Raw genomic sequence first — 18,364 nt, forward strand, 5'->3', positions numbered from 1 at the left:
GTGTGTGTGTGTGTGTGTGTGTGTGTGTGTGTGTGTGTGTGCGCGCGCGCACGCACTTGCACAAAGACGATTTTTACACAGGTCTGTCCAATAATACTCAACAAAAAGGCATTATTTTATGGGGTGTTAGAGTACATGTGTTTGTATTCAGTCTGCCTCTGTACCATACCGACTTCCCACACAACACATTTTATCATAGGTAAAGGGACAACGTGTAAGTGCTTTTCGTTCAAGCCACATGGCCACTTGAACAAGCACAGTACAGAAAAGCTCAGCCTCTGGAAGTCCTGGCTCGCGATATGGTTCCAATGCTAAGTCAAACACAGAAATTAAAATACAAATTCGTTGCCGTGGTTACAAATAGAATAGAGGTATTCATCAGTGTTATATGTATATTAGCGTAGTTGCAAAGCAACTTCCAGTGGCATTTAAACAGACTCTTGCATAATTAACAAAGGTCACTTTTTATTACATAAACATTTTGACTGCTGTTGCATCATTCAATTAAAAATTAAAAGCTTAAGACAAACGAATGATGCAACACTTTCCCAAAAAGAAGAGATCATTGCCAAGGTAATTTAGTGCCGTATTTTGTGCTTTTGTTTTCATTTTAATCATAATGTTCTTAATAAGGTGCAATGAACGACACTTGGAACATGTACTTCGGTGTATATTTTCTAAATCTATTATGAAAAATAAATTAACATGCAAAAAAGTTGGTCGCGACTTTGGTACCTCGGTGACACCAGTTTTCGATTGAAACTTCAAATATTTCAGACACAAGGCAACCAAGACATCATTGTTTGTAGAAGATTATTGTCACTTCTGTCTACCTGCCGTGTTCACACTTCAGTCAAATGTTGCGTTCTTCGTTGCTGTCGCTTAGCTGCAGTGAGGGAACAAAAAGAGTTGTTGCCCGAGACGCTGAACTACTTTTTTCGCATTTTCCTCATGGGGTCTTTCATCGACGGTAGCGGCTTTTGAGAAGACAGGCAATTCACACAAACACACAGCCGTGTTCCTTGGTGTTTGTCATACACGAGCGGTGGAAAACGCAGCCGTGAAAGAAATGATGTCGGTCATCTTCCGGTAATATTGGCTCGTCTGAGCTGAGTCTGCGCAAACGTAGTCACGTGGTGGATCCGCAAATTGGTTCGCGACTTCCGCAACCATTTTAATCTTCTACAGTACGGTTTTTTTCGCCATCAAATCACAACATCCTCAACTGGACAATCGTGTGCTTCGTTCAACAAATAATAGATATATAAAAAGATACTTATTTGGATGTATTTTTGTTTAAGAAAAAAAAACTCGACCTTCTCTTTTCGTGTACCGCTACTAGCTCGCACTAACCCAAGATGGCTGCTTCCTGTGCTGCATTCTCCATGTCCAAAATAATCCAATCTTTTCGGGCTGGATTTGCTGGCAACACTTTGAAAGTAAGACGATGAACGCTTCTAATATGCCCCGAACGTCTGTGCTTGAATTATATGCAAAACTTGTTTGATTATCTTTATCGTGGCACAAGGTCAAATGAGTATAAATTAGTAGTAATACACATTATTTCCCCTCCAGTCAAACGCTTACGGATTTTTATTTTAATTGTGATCCTTCAGGTATTTGGAACAACCGTCACAACTCACAGGAATAAGACGATGCTGACTGTGAGTGTCTTAGCGTGTCAGTGTGAATACACGTGGGGGTTTCTTGCCCCTAATATGGTCGTTCATGAAAATGTCATGCCAATTGAGAATTGTGTGAAAATCTGTTTTAACTTTACACGGGCTGAAATAGATCTTATTCATCATAATTTGGGTTTGTTTTTCTAACGTTTGATCTGCTTTCCATGCTGCCTGTCTGCATCCAAAGGGAAATAACATTGTAAGTATGTGACATGGCAACACGACAAAGCATCACATTACACACTACGAATTTAAAGGTCATCATGATATTGAGAACTTATTGGCACTTGTAAAAAATTGAAATACAATTATTAAACAGGAAATATCAGATTTATTTTATTTTTTTTTTTTACACATCATCTTTTATTTTTATTTTAACTACAAATCATGTCTCTTCGGCACAAATCATGTCTCTTCGACACAATGTTCATAAGAGATCACAAGAAGTCCCAATTGGTTGCATCGAATTTGTTACAGCCTCCTCCAGCAAAGTATGGCGGCAGACATACTGTCACTCTCATTCCTGGAGATGGAATCGGTCCAGAGCTGTTTAGTCACGTCAGGGAAGTGTTCAGGTTGGTATAAAAATGGCAAACAGCAACAAATTCAGTTGAGCTTTTGTTTCACCCTGTGTCTTGTCTGTAGGTTCAGCTGTGTACCCGTGGACTTCGAGGTGGTACAAGTCAATTCTGCCTTGGAGACTGAAGATGACATCAATAACGCCATCACTGCCATTCGCCGTAATGGAGTAGCCCTCAAAGGTGAGTCATTAGGGGTGTTCACACGGTACACATTTGATCCGGCGCTGCACCGATGTATTTTGTTGCGATATAGTTTACACCGGAGCAAATTTTGTGGAGCGTTCACACGTACAAAGCCGCTGAGCGTGGCAGCACCGGCATAGCGTCGGTGCAGCTCCACTTGCGTTCACACGGCAGTTTCTGCAGCAGAGCAAAACGACAGAAAACAAATGAGTTGTCGTGTTGGTTCTTTTTTAAACGTATACACAACTCAAGCAACTACTGTACAGGTACGTCCTTCTCCTTCTCGGTCTCCGTGCCTTCTGCTCGAGAGTGACCGCCCCCCCGATAACGTAAATCAACAATGACTTCAATGACACTCAGAAAAGCAAAAATGTAATGCGCCAAACAGAAAAATCAAGAGAGGAAATCACGAAATAAATTCTATGGGGCACGGGGGGTTGTGAACACACAACAAAGGAACAAACTACACAAACAACTCTGAGACAGTCCAGTCTCCTACAAAAGAAAAGATGACGTTTGGAGACTATCCTCCCCACGTTCTAGTTGAGATGGTATAACCCAAGAGGTGCTTTGCTACTGTTACCAGCCTCGTCTTGTGTCGTTATTAAACAAACACATGACAGAAGTCCGACAGAGCACGAAAGCAACGCATTCTCGCCGTACGTAATCAACTCTTCTCATGTGTAGAGAGGCTACTCCCCCCTCGCAAACGAGCATTTGCTCCGGAGCAAATTGTAGCGTTCACACGTGCAAATTTACATTGGTGCTGTGCCGCAAACGAGCATTTGCTCTGGAGCAAATTTTTAAACCACCTCCCTGAGGTGGATCAAATTTGGTCCGGTGTAAGCTGTTTAGCGGCGCTACGCCGGAACAAATTTGCACGTGTGAACGCTCAACTGGCGCAGCGCCGGTGCTGTGTCGGACCAAATGTTGCCGTGTGAACACCCCTATTTTCTCTGTCATCTTCAATTTTCATCCATTTCATTTTATTAAATGTTGTTTGTATTTTCAAGTGATTTTTAACTAAAGTCACATGAACAAATGAAATGATCCAAATGCACACCAAATTAATCAGTTAATAAACAGAAGTAGAGAAAAATGTGGTTTTGTAATATACATTAATGTAGAATAACATTTTATCCAATTATTCGATCAACCAATGGAATAATCTTTTCTAACAAAATTTGATTGACAACCCTATAATGTAGTCTCCATGAGAAAAGACCTCTGCCAAGCCTTTAACATTCATTGAAATAAACAATTGGCCAGAGCTGTTTTTTATTGTGTATTATTAAGGTCGTTGTGAGTTCAGGGGATTTTTATTGAATGGATGTCATTGAGATGGATAATACACAAGAATTTGGCAAAATACTTCAAGAAGTGTTCCAGATATAAGGGGGGGGGGGTTCCTTGAGATACAGGTGATCCCTAATTATGAGATTTTCAAAATACACGCTGTTGTTCTGTCAATTGTTTGCGTGGATATGCGAGTAAAAATTAGAGATACTGAGTGCTGTATGGTGGCAGTGAACTCAACTCAACGGCCTTCACAACAAGCATCAGTTTGACAGAGCTTCTTCAAAAAAAGTCTTCAGTCTGCCTTCATTGCCACTCGCAGTTGACTTTTACTCTCAAACCAAACATACAAAAAGAAAAACAAAGATAAATTCTGTTGCGTATTTAAAACACCCACATAGCTTTGCCTTTGGTATGTCCACTTAGCTGAATGATAACAAACAATGCAAAAGGGCACAGGCAGGCTAACCAATAGCATTGACATTTGAACACAAACGGTGGAGCAACGCATGTAGACAGATAGTATAACAAGTCAATGGTTTTAATTGAGTTTAATGTCGTCTATGTCGTTAATTCTCCCGACAGGTAACATAGAAACCAAACACACCATGCCCCCTTCTGTCAAATCCAGGAATAATCTTCTTCGGTAAGTTTTAATTATTTGTTTTATGTAGTTCTAGTTTTTTAATCCTTTCTGTTATGTTTCAACAGTACAAGCTTGGACCTGTATGCCAATGTGATGCATTGCCAGTCCCTCCCAGGCGTCCAGACTCGCCACAAGAACATTGACATTATGATCATCCGAGAGAACACCGAGGGAGAGTACAGCAGTCTGGAGCATGAGGTTGGTGAAACCAATGTTTCTCACCAAAAAAATAAAAACAAATGCCGCCGCAAATCATGCATCGAATGACCTGCAGAGCAAGTACGGACCAAACAAGCGAACCAAAGGACTTTTCTGGTGTGAAAACACCCTCTCGGTCCCTGGCACAGATCCATGAACAAAGACACATTATTTGTAGTTTTTACAAACAAATATTTGGACCCCTTAAGTCAAATTGGATAATTTCCCACCCCAACGCTAATGTGCCGCAAATCCTTAACCATCATCAGTCAAGCCTTCTTAATGGCTCAATGTGTCCTTTGGCCTTTTTTAGAGTGTGTCCGGTGTTGTGGAGTCTCTTAAGATAATCACCAGGAACAATTCCCTCCGAATTGCGGAATACGCCTTCCGGCTGGCTAGAGAGAAGGGCCGACGAAGGGTCACGGCTGTCCACAAGGCCAACATCATGTGAGTTGCATGAGCCTCTCTTCCCCTGCGTCATATTGTGTGGCTAATTGTTCGGTGCCAACAGGAAACTGGGCGACGGCTTGTTCTTGCAGTGTTGCAGAGAGGTGGCCTCGGGGTACCCCGACATCACATTCGATAGCATGATCGTGGACAACACCACCATGCAGGTGAGAATATGTCCAGAGGGTAATGTTTGCAAATGTCAATTTTCAAATCAGATGTCTTGATCTAAATCACCTGGGGGTTGGGGACCGCTGGTTTAAATAACAGTTAAGTTGAAAGATTAGTATTAATAAGAGAACAACTAAGGAGAAACAATGAAAAGGTTCAGGAAACTAAAAGACTAAATAAGAATAAGCGGAAACGGTATCGGAAAAACTATTGAATAAATGCCATCGAAAGCTGGGCTAAAAAAGTAACTTTCTTTAAAAATATCAACACCTGCAGCCGCTCGCAGATCTTCAGGAAGCATGTGGAGTAAGATAAAAAAAGGATGCCGCACTGTGATCTTTTGTTCTCAGTTTAGTGACTAATAACAGACTAACACATGGAGAAGTGAGAATTCTGGATGGCTCATTAGTTCAAATCAAAACTGATGGCCAAAGCCCATGAAAAAGAAAAAGAATCAACAAGTGGCCCAGGCCCATCTGAGTGTGTGTGTGTGTGTGTGTGTGTGTGTGTGTGTGTGTGTGTGTGTGTGCCCCCAGCTGGTGTCCAAGCCTCAGCAGTTTGATGTGATGGTGATGCCCAACCTTTACGGCAATGTGGTGAGCAACGTGTGCGCCGGCCTGGTGGGAGGGCCCGGCCTCGTGCCCGGAGCCAATTACGGCCGTGACTACGCCGTTTTTGAAACGGTGCGAGGACTCTTCTGTTGCACGAGGATGGAAATTGCAACAGTTGTGTTTGCAAGATGAGCTGATGATGATTTTTTTTTTTTCCCCAGGCCACGAGGAACACTGGCAAGAGTATCGCAAACAAGAACATTGCAAACCCCACAGCCCTGTTGCTTGCCAGTTGCATGATGCTTGACCATCTTAAGTACGTCCCCGCACTTTCTGCCTCCATCTGCCATGCGACTCTTTTAACTAGATTTTTCTTCCTTTTCTGGGTGCCTCCAGGCTGTATGATTACGCAACTCTGATCCGGAATGCGGTACTCACAACCATGAATGAAACCCAGGTGAGTCCTGCTTTCTGCAGCAATTCTTGCCCTTCACCCTGCTGCCCTTTTAACGCAATGTTTTTGTTTTTTTGGGTCACCATTCAGTTGCACACAGCAGACATTGGAGGGCAGGGCACCACATCAGAAGTGGTTCAGTCCATCATGCGAATCATCCAGAGCAAAGGACAACGCACAGCTGAGATGTAAATATCGAACACTTCACTGACGGCCCTCACATGTGCACACATCGTCATTTGTATTTTAGACCTCTGAACAGTAATTTTTCCAAGTGTGTTTCTGATGATGCTTATTCCGTGCTAACTTGATATCGGCCCATTCCCAGTCACTTTACTGTAGCCTACTGTTCTCCCATTGATCTTCTGCTAAGCCAAACCCTGGAAACACTCGCTGGCTAAGCACGGTTTGACTCATTCCTGGCATCACTCAAATTCAGTGAGATGCACTTTTCAAGGCTAGGGTTTAATCCGACTCTTTCCAAAGCTATTATGGTTAAGCAATGGCCTTGAGGCATCTACGCAAGTCCCAAGTCATATCCTGAGATGCTGAAAGGAATATCAAAATGAAATGCAAACGCTAGCTAAAGCTTTGTGGTTGTCAAGAATCAGAAGACACAACCCTAGCTGTTCCAAGACAAGCAATTTACTTGTACTTTTCGGGAAGATTGTTATCTTCTGTTGTAAGTTCGCTCACAAAAAAAAACATTACAATATTTTCTAGCCTCGTGAAGCCTCGTTATTTATGGAGCTATATTTTTCAACTTTCAGTTGACCATACTGTGCAATGAATGACTTCCTGCTGTGCTGTAATTATGATACAAAATGCCACCGTACTCTACAAGTTGTGTCTGAAAAGTAACGGCACTCTTATGTTACTAACTGTACTATCTTGTATGTTGACAGCATATCAACCAAACAACTCAATTTGAATGCATACTGTGCACCGCGACATTACAAGCTTTTTGTCTTTAGTGAATGTGGACACTTTTTTTTGCATGGTTGTACTCTATAACATACATATCAATAAAGATTCGTTTTTTGGGTTGTTTTTTTTTTTTTTTTTGTGGAATTGTATTTGCTAAAGCTTCTTCAACATGATCAAAACAAAGCGTATGCAGTCTTTGTAGACCAGGGGGCCATATAAGGAATGCTGTGTTCTTTAACCAGGACTACCAATTGGTTTCGCGATCAAGAGCTGTGTAGTATTTTTCATTAATTTATGTCCCCCCCCCCCAAATAATTTAAAAAGAATTGTATTTATTTAAATTATCTGATTAAATAATTGGCTGGTCGAATTATTGTGAATAGAAATAAAATATTGGGAATATACTGTAAATAATTTGGCATGTACTGTACATATAACCAACATTTATTGAATTAAATCATTGGCAAACGAATTATAAAAAATTGAAATGAAAATGGATGACCTATTTTACATACACATTTGCGGGGGGGGGGGGTTACTTCATTTACAAATGAGCTGGCGGTCGGCCCATCCGTCCATTTTATATGACACCTTGCCGGTCGTGTTTTCAAACAAGTTGGCCTTTGCAACTTGCTGTAATTCCATTTTGTCACTAGGGGGCAGACACGCGCGCAGACTGTGCAAGCTGAAACAATGACTGGATCTGCTTGCGTGGGTGCGTGCGTGCGTGTGTTACGCGACTGCAAATGTAAGCCCCTCTGGCAGAGAGCTTGTTAAAACATAATAGTGACATTTCTGCTTCTCTCAATTGGGTTACAATGAATAACGGGCTCCGAATGCGAACCAAATATGACTACATCTGGCATTCTCGTTGCTCTCCATTTCAATTGGATTCAAGAACTTAACCATCGTCACAAGGTAAAATCCAAAACATTTCCTATGTAGTTTACCCAATCTGACCTTTCCCTCACTTGAAGATGACAGGATTCGAATTGAATTCGCTCCATGACCATGCTTCTAAACCATGCTCAAAACATCCTAAATCACTGTTGCCCTTCGAAATGAATGCAAATGCATAAATTCATTTCAGCCTCACCACAAAAAAAATATATAATGTCGAATTTTACTCCATAAAAACATACAGTGATGACATAACTAAATAGAATATAAAGAATTAAACAGTGCCATATTTTTTTCTTCTGGTGTGTGAGCCTTGGCCACCGAGGGGCAGTAATAATACTGATATGGAGAAGATCAGAAGTTATTTCTCAGTAAGCAGCAGTAATATATGTTGTTCTACAGAGAGGATTCTTCTCATTTCAGACGAGAATAATGCAGAGCTTTTTGCTTTTTTCGCAAGAGCTTCCCCACACATCATCCTCTTCCTTTCAGGTCATCAGCATGCACCCTGGCGCCCCTGTTACTCATCGCTTCGCATTCTCTCTTCTCCTTTGCTCGTCTCAACTTTTCATTGCGTACTGGCAAAAATTATTGCCTCTGTAGTCCCGCTGTTTAAAACATAGTTGAAAGTCTCCAGCTTTTTCACTACGTCAGCCAGTCCTTCTGTATGCTCCCATTGCAACGAGAGTGGCCATCTCCTGATCTACGGGTGCATTCGGAAAATTATCTCTGCTCTCTGCTCCAGTCCGACCATTCGGAAACTCTGAGCGTTTTTCGAAAGTGCCGTTGGGTTATTCAGAGTGCCACAAAAACAGGAGTGCTGGAGTGTACAGATGAAAGCAGTTCAAGCATGTGATGCTGATAGATTTATAACATAAAATGTTGTTCAACTTTGTCGGTTGTGTCTTGGAGGACCCATTGCAGATTCCTCCTCATGTAGCCTGCGTGGACCACAAAAAAAGTGTGGCGATTTTGGTCAGGCCCAGCACAGAAGAAGAGCAGAGCAACGTAGACCAGGAAAGTGTGCTCTGAAGCAGCCTTTGCTCAGGATCCGTCTCCATGGTTACAAAGGCCAGATTTGAAGGCGAGATTCAAAGGCTGCATGAATTCAAACCGCGGCGTGCGGTCAAGGTGGGCCAGAAGTTACATCACCTGGTCAACAAATTTTGGCCTTTGGAGGATGCAGCCAACGCATTTGGACAGAGCCATAGGATGTGCTTGGAGCCTGCTTTGCCTTGATATTCCTTGTTGCTGCTGCTGCAGCGACGTAGTAGAAGAAGTAACGGCAGCAGCAGAAGAATGGCTTCAAGACAGCAAGCTTGAGGGAAACGAATTACAATTGTATTTCCCAATTGCCTTTCCAATGCTCAGATCGTGTGGGCGTGAGTATCTTGAAAACTGCATGACGTTTGTCAAAAAAAAAATATATATATATACAGTGAAACTCCTCTACAACGAAATCATGTTTGCAGCAAGAAATTTTTCACAACAGGGGGTTTTTCACTGTAGCAAATTTGATCTCAGATGTAAGCACACACACACACAAACGTATGTGTACACGCACACACAAACGTTTGTGTACTCTATTTTTATTCCAATAGTACATAAGTATGAGCACACACTTATTTGACACTTCATATTGTCAGTGTAGAAAGAAAAAAAGGGAAAGAAATTGCGAAATTTACGATCAGCATTCACTTTCACTTACATCAATTTCTTGGAAAATGTATTTTATTTTGCTTGCTCCGTCTTTCATTTTGATCACTTTTACCCTCTCTTCCAGCATCAGAGCTCTTCTTGTCTTAGCTGCTTGACATCAAAAGGTCCGTTTTGTAGCCATTTTAGCAATGCAACGTCCATCCTCGTCTGAATCTAACAATAACAAATACTTCCTGGCATGCAATGAACTTTTAAGCCAGCCACGGGACGCTTCGTAGTCCTCGATGGCCATAGTTAGCTCTCGAAGGCTAAAAACCTTACGCTAACTGGAGCGCTAATGAGAGAGAAGCGCTCCAGTTAGCGTAAGGTTTTTAGCCTTCGAGAGCTAACTATGGCCATCGAGGACTACGAAGCGTCCCGTGGCTGGCTTAAAAGTTCATTGCATGCCAGGAAGTATTTGTTATTGTTAGATTCAGACGAGGATGGACGTTGCATTGCTAAAATGGCTACAAAACGGACCTTTTGATGTCAAGCAGCTAAGACAAGAAGAGCTCTGATGCTGGAAGAGAGGGTAAAAGTGATCAAAATGAAAGACGGAGCAAGCAAAATAAAATACATTTTCCAAGAAATTGATGTAAGTGAAAGTGAATGCTGATCGTAAATTTCGCAATTTCTTTCCCTTTTTTTCTTTCTACACTGACAATATGAAGTGTCAAATAAGTGTGTGCTCATACTTATGTACTATTGGAATAAAAATAGAGTACACAAACGTTTGTGTGTGCGTGTACACATACGTTTGTGTGTGTGTGTGCTTACATCTGAGATCAAATTTGCTACAGTGAAAAACCCCCTGTTGTGAAAAATTTCTTGCTGCAAACATGATTTCGTTGTAGAGGAGTTTCACTGTATAGAGAGAGAGAGAGATATAGATATATATCTATATATATCGTCTTGAAGAATTGATGGCTAATTGATGCCCCTCAAGGTCATTGGCAAAAGAGTCAAGGCTGACCGGAATTGTTCTCGGCTTGCTCCCAAAACATTTGTCATCTGGAATTTTGCCTAGGATGAAGACTACTGCTTTGGACGCGAGTGTTATCCCCCACACCCTCTCATGTGTTCTCAATTGGGATGGCCAAGGCTGTCTCTTCGGCAATGTGATGATATGCTTGGCATGCCAGCCGGGGACACTGACACATGGCGCTTTTCCATGAGCCCCCAAACATCCCCGCACCACACCACACCTCTATGCCCGGCACCACACGGCCTCCTTTGCTTTTCCTACAAAAGGCACGCGACAGGATGTGGGCGGGACCAACTGTATTGTGCAAGCTTGCTCTGCCCTACTCACACTCGCAGCATGCCTAAACACTTCAAAAGTGGGGAGTCTCGGCCTCTGTTGTTGGAGCGATTCAAAATATGAATTGCCGTTGTGTGACTTGGCGACGATGCAAAGTACAGCCCATCAAATTCACAGAAGCTTTCACGTCGAAAAATCGATTTCCGGTTTTAAGACAGCCAAACATACAAATTTTGTGTCTTTCAACAATCCGGAACCATGTTTACAATTTCATATGTCTCATGGATGAAATTAGGATTTCGTGAGCAGCATGCAAAGCTCGAGGCCCAATCTCATTCATTAGGACGCTTCTCAAGCCTATAAATTCAACACATTCATTTTCACTTTACATGAACTTGAAGCGACCAAGTCAATCTCAAGTTTTCTGTCTTCTGAGCGAGCCATCTGTACTTCTGCCCAACTCTTACCAAACAAAGTGTCACTGCGTTTGGTGATTAGATCTTGAAATAAATGCTTCCATTGTCTCACTTGTTTTCTGTGCTCTGGCCTCTGTTAACGTCTGGTGGATATTCTTCTTTTCTGAAATGAGGTCCAGTGGGTTGCCCTGACAACTCTAAAGAAAATAAATAAATATAGGGCAACCTTTAACAATTTAACTCAAAATTGTTCAGCTTGTGTGCAGCGCGTGATCCTCTGGAGTGACCGAGTGGTCAATGTATCTTTGAGCTTGAAGCAGGTGGCTGCTAAGATGTACTTTAACTTGGAAGGAGCAATGCTTACGCTGTCTGGATTTGTGAATCCAAAAGACATCAATCACATTTGATTGGTGACTCATGTTATTTTTTTCCACGACTTGTATCCCCCCCCCCACACACACACCCAACCCCCATTTCCTTCCATTGACTGAAAATATTCCCTCTCATTCCACCTTTTTTTTTAATCCTACTTTTGGATTGGACTTTGTCATTGTACTGCTGTGCCTGATGTTGTGGTTTTTGAGTTTACTGTACGGTGATGCTGAACTTGGGCGGGCCGATGGTCCAGTGGTTAGCGCGTCGACCTCACAGTGCAGAGGTACCGGGTTTGATTCCAGCTCCACAAGTTTGCATGTTCTCCCCATGGTTGCTCATCTCTGTGTGCCCTGCAATTGGCTGGCAACCGGTTCACGGTGTCCCCCGCCTATTACCCGGAGACAGCTGGGATAGGCTCCAGCACGTCCCGCGACTCCTGTGAGGAAAAAGCGGATCAGAAAATGGATGGATGGATGGATGGATGATGCTGAACTTTTAGTTTTTTTCTATCTACCTTCTTATCCACTACCCTGCAGTACACGAAGAGAACCCTAAGCAGACAATTGTCGTCAATCAAGCGGCATTTCTGATCTGCCTCAACCACTGCAAGCAGTCAACCAACTCCATTCGCCCTTAATGGGGCTAATCACACATGCACACACTCACTCAGACGCATCCCAGCTCAGCATATACAGAGATCGCCTATACGTCAGCGGTGTGCTATTTGCTATTGGGCTGCTCGTATTTGGGGCTTTCCAGCTGTGACGAGCCTAATCCGAGATAACTAATGACTCCAAATGTTGTGGAAAACAGATGAAGTGGACGAGCAAAACATTGAAACAGAGAGCGTGTGAATGAAGGTGGTTTTGGGATATGGGGTGAGGGGGCCGGCTGTGGAAGTAGATGGAAGAATATCCATTTTGGACGTGTGGGAGTGCACAGAGCAACTGTTGCGTTCTGTCTTTATCACCTCATAGTTCATAATAGAGCGTTTGACTCCTTGCTAGTTGGATCCACGAGGACTTGCCTTGAAAGAGTAAAAGTAGGCTTTTTCATGATGGAAGCTTAATTACAGAACCTGCAGCACATGCCTTGCCACACATTTCAATATGCCACTGCAAAAAAAAGAGAATACACAAGCCAAGAAACACAAGGCACTCACCCTGTGGCTGCCCTAAGGCACCGAATACAAGAAAGAAGAAGCAATTCTTTGAATTGTTATTTGGGAATGACTGTGTAGATTGTTGTTCTTCCAATAAATTAATCGCTTTGTGGAGGAGATTATTGATTGACTGGCTGATTGACTTTACTTCTAACAAAGTAATATTCAAATTAAAATGGAAATAAAAATATACATTTATCTCAAGGTCAGTCAAGGAAGAAAATTAAGATGTATTTCAATGGCCGTCAATTATATGCGGCTTTTCAGCCAGCCCGGTCCCTATCGCCAACGAATAGCTGAGGTCCACTGTGTATTCTGTTTTGGATGTTTTATAAAGCGCAATAATGCAGAGTGCTATTTTCATAATTAAAAAAACTGAATTTTGTTGAGCTTTTTGGGGAGACTGGAACAGATTAATGACGTTTCTATTCATTTCAATGTGATAATATAACTTGAGATTTTTTTAAATTCAAGTTGTATCTCAAGGTACCAGTGTGTATGGTTCATACAATCATAGGGATTCTCTGAGCAAAACAATAACTAGGGTTATTGCTGCCTGTGATGAAAAAGACACCTGACTGAGTTTTCAGTGAAGCGAGCATGCATAGTTTTGGAATGTGAGATGTGCAAGGAGTAGGCAAACTCCACACAGGAAGTGCCAAAAATCATCAGCGGGATAATGGTAAGGACAGACGAAAGAGGTGACTCAGAGCGCTGATTTATAGCTCCGTTGCTCCTGTAGCCAGGTTCTTTGCTGCAAACAGATTCCACCTGTGCTACAAAAGCAGTGGGCTTTACAACTGCTGTGCACTTTAGTTTTTCCTCTGGGATGCAACAAAAGACGCTCAGCAAACTGGAAGCGAAGTGAGCCTGCATCTATTTTTTGTTTTTCTTTTACTCATGATAAATGGTCAGGCTTGTGTTGCTAATCGGTTCCTTTCGAACACAGATGCCCACATGCGCAGCCGGGGAATCTGACATGGCCCATTAAAGCAAATTGTTTACTTTCTACTACATTTTTATGACCAAGATCAAAATCTGGACCATTCCTGCAACTCGTCATCACTTTTAATAACATGAATACATTACAGGCATTTTTTGTTACTGACACCCGATTTAACAACTAGTATTTTTTGTGTATCTGATCTAATATCAGTCAATTGGCCCTCTTCGGGAAACCTTAATCACAAAATCAGTTTGGCACCCATTGGAGCATAGAAATGACACATTGGTTAAAAAAGAAAAGTGCAAGCTTTAACCAGATGTATACAAGACAAAGAGGGAAGCTCCGTCAGGGCGTTATTGATGGACTATTTTCTCTCTTTCAAACAATTCTCCCTCTCGCCAATGTTCTTTTGGATCTTTAATGGGGTAAAGCGTTTTGCCGTCTGCCGGGGGTTGAGGAAGCAGTGCCAGAGAAATATGACTGCAAGGCAAGCATGCTGCCCTCATGACAACCTGCATTACACTTGTCTGATGTCATCACAACGCTGCTTCCATGAAACTGGAGCGCCTTGGCTCTTTAGCAGCTCTGCAACCCCCCACTTTTGTTTTGCTCTCTTTTTCAGTGCTGCAGAGTCATCTGTAGAGCACCAGTTCAACAAGTGTTTGGTCCCCACGGTTGCCAAAACAAACCATATTTGCTGGTGACGTTTACGTTTGAGTGGAATCGAATAAATGTGTAGCCTACGGCGCAACTGGAGCTACCAGCTAAAGTGTTGTGAATCGCATGTTATTTGCATGTCAGTCGTAGTACTGTACACCTGTTACCATCATAATCCATCAGTTTAAAATTGTCCACATCTCCATTTCTCCATAGTGGCCGTAATGCACGGAGCAGCAGGACTGTGACGGGGAGCACATATTAACTGGAGAATAAATGTTTTTAGAATTATTAAGAAATGAGAATTTGTTTAATATTCCTAACCTGGAAATGTGCATGAGACAAAGTGGAAGTTTTTCTTCACTTTACTTTAAATCGTTCCTTTTGATTTAGTACAAAAGCTTGGGTAGCGGCGTCAACAACCTAAGCAGAGCAGCTCAGACTTCCCTCTCCTCAGCCAGTTTTGTCCGGCTCGTCTGTCAAACCAAGACTCGCTGCATGAGCTGATGAAGCCTGCTCGGGTAAGAGGCAAAACACCTTCCCTGACACACAGAGCAGTCCACTTCCCAATGATTCAATGCCCTAAGAATGAAATGATCTGGATGAAAGACAATATCCCTATGCATCTCTGCATGGAAACCCGACCATACTGCTTTCCAGTGTGTCCTGATTTTTTTTCCCAGTGGCCCTCTCGTTTGGATTGTGCCCAGACCACCTCACCATTCCTAACAGATGCAGGAGTCACCTTATCTTGCCCCTCCTGTACTCTGAGCCCCTCCCCAGTTGAGCCTCCTTCTCACCCTCTCTCTGAGGGAAGCCCAGACGCCCTGTGGCGGAAACTCATTTGGCCATTTGTATGGGTGATCGTATTGTTTTGGTCACGACCAAGTGATACAACTGTTATAGTATTTTATTTTACCACTGATCACTTCAGCTCTGCTTTCCACTTTGCACATTGTCTCAGAGTTGTGACTGGGTGCTACCACCACACAACGGTTCACTTACATTACGGAATGTCCTTCCATATTTATTTGTCATGTCCTTGTTTATGATGATTCTAGTGCAGCGTGTTCTACCGGAGACAAATTCCTTATGTGTTCTACATACTTGGCCAATAAAGATGATTCTGATTCTTATTCTGATCATGACTAGAAGTGAGGATAAGATCATAGATTCCCCGATAAATTGAAGAGCTTCATCTTTCAGCTCAGCTTCTTCTTCACCACAACCTACCAAAGCTGAGTCATCATCACTAGAGACGCTGCACCAATGCGCCGATTGATATCCGGCTCCGATCATGCCTCACTTCTGACAAGACCCCAAGATACTTGAAGTCCAATACTTGGGGCAGGATCTCATTACTGACCAGAGGAGGGCAAGCCACCCTTTTCTGAGGAGCGTGATCTCAGATTTGGAGGCGCTGGTTTTCATGCCAACCGCCTTACACCCAGCTGCAAACTGCCTCAGTGAGAATTGGAGATCGCAGCTTCATGAAGCCAACAGTACCCCATCATCTGCAAAAAGCAGAGATGCAATACAAACGGCACCAAACCCAGTGGCTTTAACACATAGGTCGCGGCACAAAATTCTGTCCGTAAGAGTTAAGCCTGCCTCACATGGCAAGATTTAAAAACTGTCGGCAAACATCCTTCCGAGGGGTCAAAACCAATCTGAACACCACATACTGCAAGAAAACCTAAAGCAATTATCTTTGGAGCCATCGTAATAATGGGAGTGTCCTTACTCACAACACATTCCAATACAGAGATAGTAACACTGGAATTCAAATAATTACTTTCAGAAGATGGTAATAGCAATTTAGAAGTCACTATAAAGAGTGAATATCACTTAATGAAAGAGTTGTGCAATCATTTCAAAACGTCTTAAAAAGTCATTTCATTATTTACTATATCCTTAAATCCCTCCTTTCATCTTCCAAACATTTTACCTAACAGTGCAGTTGTTGACTGATAAAAGCTCTTTGCTATTTCCTGATTAGTGTTTGTCGTGAGACTTCCCTCATCGTGTCACCCATGCCTACTGTACTTTCCTCGCCCTCCCCAGGTGAAGCATCTCAAAGGAGTTTGGATGAAAAACATTCTTTCTAAAGCCACCATAAAACACAGCTTTGATTATTTTTCCGTGCTGTTCTTGATGAATGTGGCCTGATGAACAGAACATGCTTTCCTCAGCTTCCCGCAGCGCATGATTTCACGAGCCTTTCCTTGGCAGCAAGGAACAATGTGAGCATCAGAGGAGTGTAACTGATGGTTGCTGGAGGTTATGGTCTAGTCTAAAAGAATAAAAATAAAAATACTTGTACTGATACAGGGGAGGGTGTGTAAATTGTGTAAATTGTTTCCTGGGTTTAACCTAAAAAAGTTTTGATTTGATATTCCGAAATGAATCAGTTATCCTTCATAAATTTCTTTTTTCAATCATCGTTTCCTGGCAAATGCTCAAATAGCCAGCCTTTGCCGGTCCCAGACCGGGATGAAAAAAGTGTGGCTTTGCGTCAGCAAGCTGCATCTGGTGAAAAATATTGTGCCAAACAAATCACTCGCTTTGTCCACCCCTGATTATATAAGTCCAAGTCACATCAACAACAACTTCTTTTGATACAGAGCCGCCAGCTGTTACTGATTGTCCGTATTTTGTTACATTTGTCGTATTTGGTCACTCAACTCTCCCTTATTACGGCCTTAAGACAGTCTTATTAAGGACACACACACACACACACACACACAATCACACACACACACACACACACACACACACACACACACACACACACACACACACACACACACACACCACTTTTTTTTAATCATGGATCACGTTGCTCAAACAGGTTCAAAAAACGAGCCAAAATACTTTGTGGCTCCGGTGATGTAATGCATGCTTCACACTCCACTCCACTGCACTGGGAAGCTAGCAGAGGTGGGATGTTAGCCAAAAGCTTCTTTTAGACTAGCTGCTAGTCTTCACAAATTAATATCGAGGAAGAAGGGCAGCGGTTTTATCACCAGATTATGTTCAATAATGTGCAGACAACAATTGAGTGCTAACAACAACTTTATTTATCATACAATAAAAGCTTTGGCACTGTGTCGTTGCTGTCATACTTAATACTAGTATTACTTGGTGGAAAACAAATACACATGGCTCATTAAAATGTACCTTATGATGAGTGATATTTTTAAGCATTTGTTTTTATGAAAATATGACTTCACATGAAAATGGCAAGTGGTGCAAGAATGTTTGGGATCTAAAAAAAAGATCTGCGTGTGTGTGTGTGTGTGTGTGTGTGTGTGTGTGTGTGTGTGTGTGTGTGTGTGTGTGTGTGTGTGTGTGTGGATTGTTGAAATAGCCCAAGTCGTCGCCGTCCTGTGAAAAATACTTATGTCTGATTTTGTCATTAATTTTTTTTTTTACTGTATTTTCCGCACTAAAAGGTGCACTGGATTATGAGGCGCACCTTCAATGAATGGCCTATATTTTAATTTTTTTCATATATTGGACGCACTGGACTATAAGGCGCAATCTACAATGCATCCATTACAGGTACGTCTTTGTCCGTCTCCGTGCCTTCTCTTCTTCCGTTGGACTGGAGAGGCGTTCATGACTGCCTCCAAAAAAACGTAAAATTAACGATTACTTCAATGAAACTACGAAAATTGAAAATACAGTTATGCATCAACACAGAAAATCACAAAATAAATTCTATAGCCCCCTCGACAGAATTTATTTTAGCATTTCCTTGACCGTAGCTGCAACAGAAAGATCAGATGTTTGTAAATTTGATCTTAGTTT

At 42.2% G+C, this 18,364-nt stretch overlaps 2 protein-coding genes across 7 annotated transcripts in view; one reads left to right on the top strand and one right to left on the bottom strand.

The window, feature by feature from the left end:
* Positions 1 to 1,090, bottom strand: part of fam3a (FAM3 metabolism regulating signaling molecule A) — a 10,923-nt gene extending 9,833 nt beyond the window's left edge. The window contains exon 1 of one of the 4 annotated variants that reach the window (XM_019877293.1): positions 1,002 to 1,090. The gene's annotated coding sequence lies outside the window, so the exon portion shown is untranslated. Of the gene's footprint in view, positions 1 to 135; positions 192 to 833 lie in introns of those variants that run through there. The other 3 variants (XM_019877292.1, XM_019877294.1, XM_019877295.1) reach the window with 3 other exon arrangements.
* A 55-nt stretch (positions 1,091 to 1,145) lies between these two features.
* Positions 1,146 to 7,254, top strand: idh3g (isocitrate dehydrogenase (NAD(+)) 3 non-catalytic subunit gamma). 3 transcript variants are annotated; one of them, XM_019877290.1, is made up of 14 exons: positions 1,146 to 1,235; positions 1,343 to 1,439; positions 1,617 to 1,664; positions 1,870 to 1,881; positions 2,160 to 2,257; positions 2,328 to 2,443; positions 4,328 to 4,388; positions 4,454 to 4,586; positions 4,900 to 5,033; positions 5,098 to 5,200; positions 5,741 to 5,887; positions 5,977 to 6,071; positions 6,152 to 6,212; positions 6,300 to 7,254. In XM_019877290.1, exons 2-14 carry the CDS (start codon positions 1,359 to 1,361, stop codon positions 6,399 to 6,401), a joined length of 1,191 nt encoding a protein of 396 aa, XP_019732849.1. In that variant the 5' UTR covers positions 1,146 to 1,235; positions 1,343 to 1,358; the 3' UTR covers positions 6,402 to 7,254. The 3 variants fall into 3 exon arrangements, with proteins under 3 accessions (XP_019732849.1, XP_019732848.1, XP_019732850.1); XM_019877289.1 differs by having other exon boundaries at positions 1,163 to 1,262; XM_019877291.1 differs by having other exon boundaries at positions 1,171 to 1,439; positions 6,300 to 6,397; positions 6,980 to 7,254.
* Positions 7,255 to 18,364: the final 11,110 nt, after the last annotated feature.

The sequence above is a fragment of the Hippocampus comes genome, unplaced genomic scaffold (genome assembly GCF_001891065.2).
Source record: "Hippocampus comes isolate QL1 unplaced genomic scaffold, H_comes_QL1_v1.1 scaffold167, whole genome shotgun sequence".
In the NCBI taxonomy this organism is placed as follows: Eukaryota; Metazoa; Chordata; class Actinopteri; order Syngnathiformes; family Syngnathidae; genus Hippocampus; species Hippocampus comes.

Excerpts from the sequence above, each read along its gene's own strand:
- idh3g (XM_019877290.1), top strand. The coding sequence starts at position 1,359 with ATGGCTGCTTCCTGTGCTGCATTCTCCATGTCCAAAATAATCCAATCT. Across the intron at positions 4,587-4,899 it reads ACAGCAGTCTGGAGCATGAG|AGTGTGTCCGGTGTTGTGGA; the intron begins GTTGGTGAAACC and ends GGCCTTTTTTAG. Across the intron at positions 5,201-5,740 it reads TGGACAACACCACCATGCAG|CTGGTGTCCAAGCCTCAGCA; the intron begins GTGAGAATATGT and ends GTGTGCCCCCAG.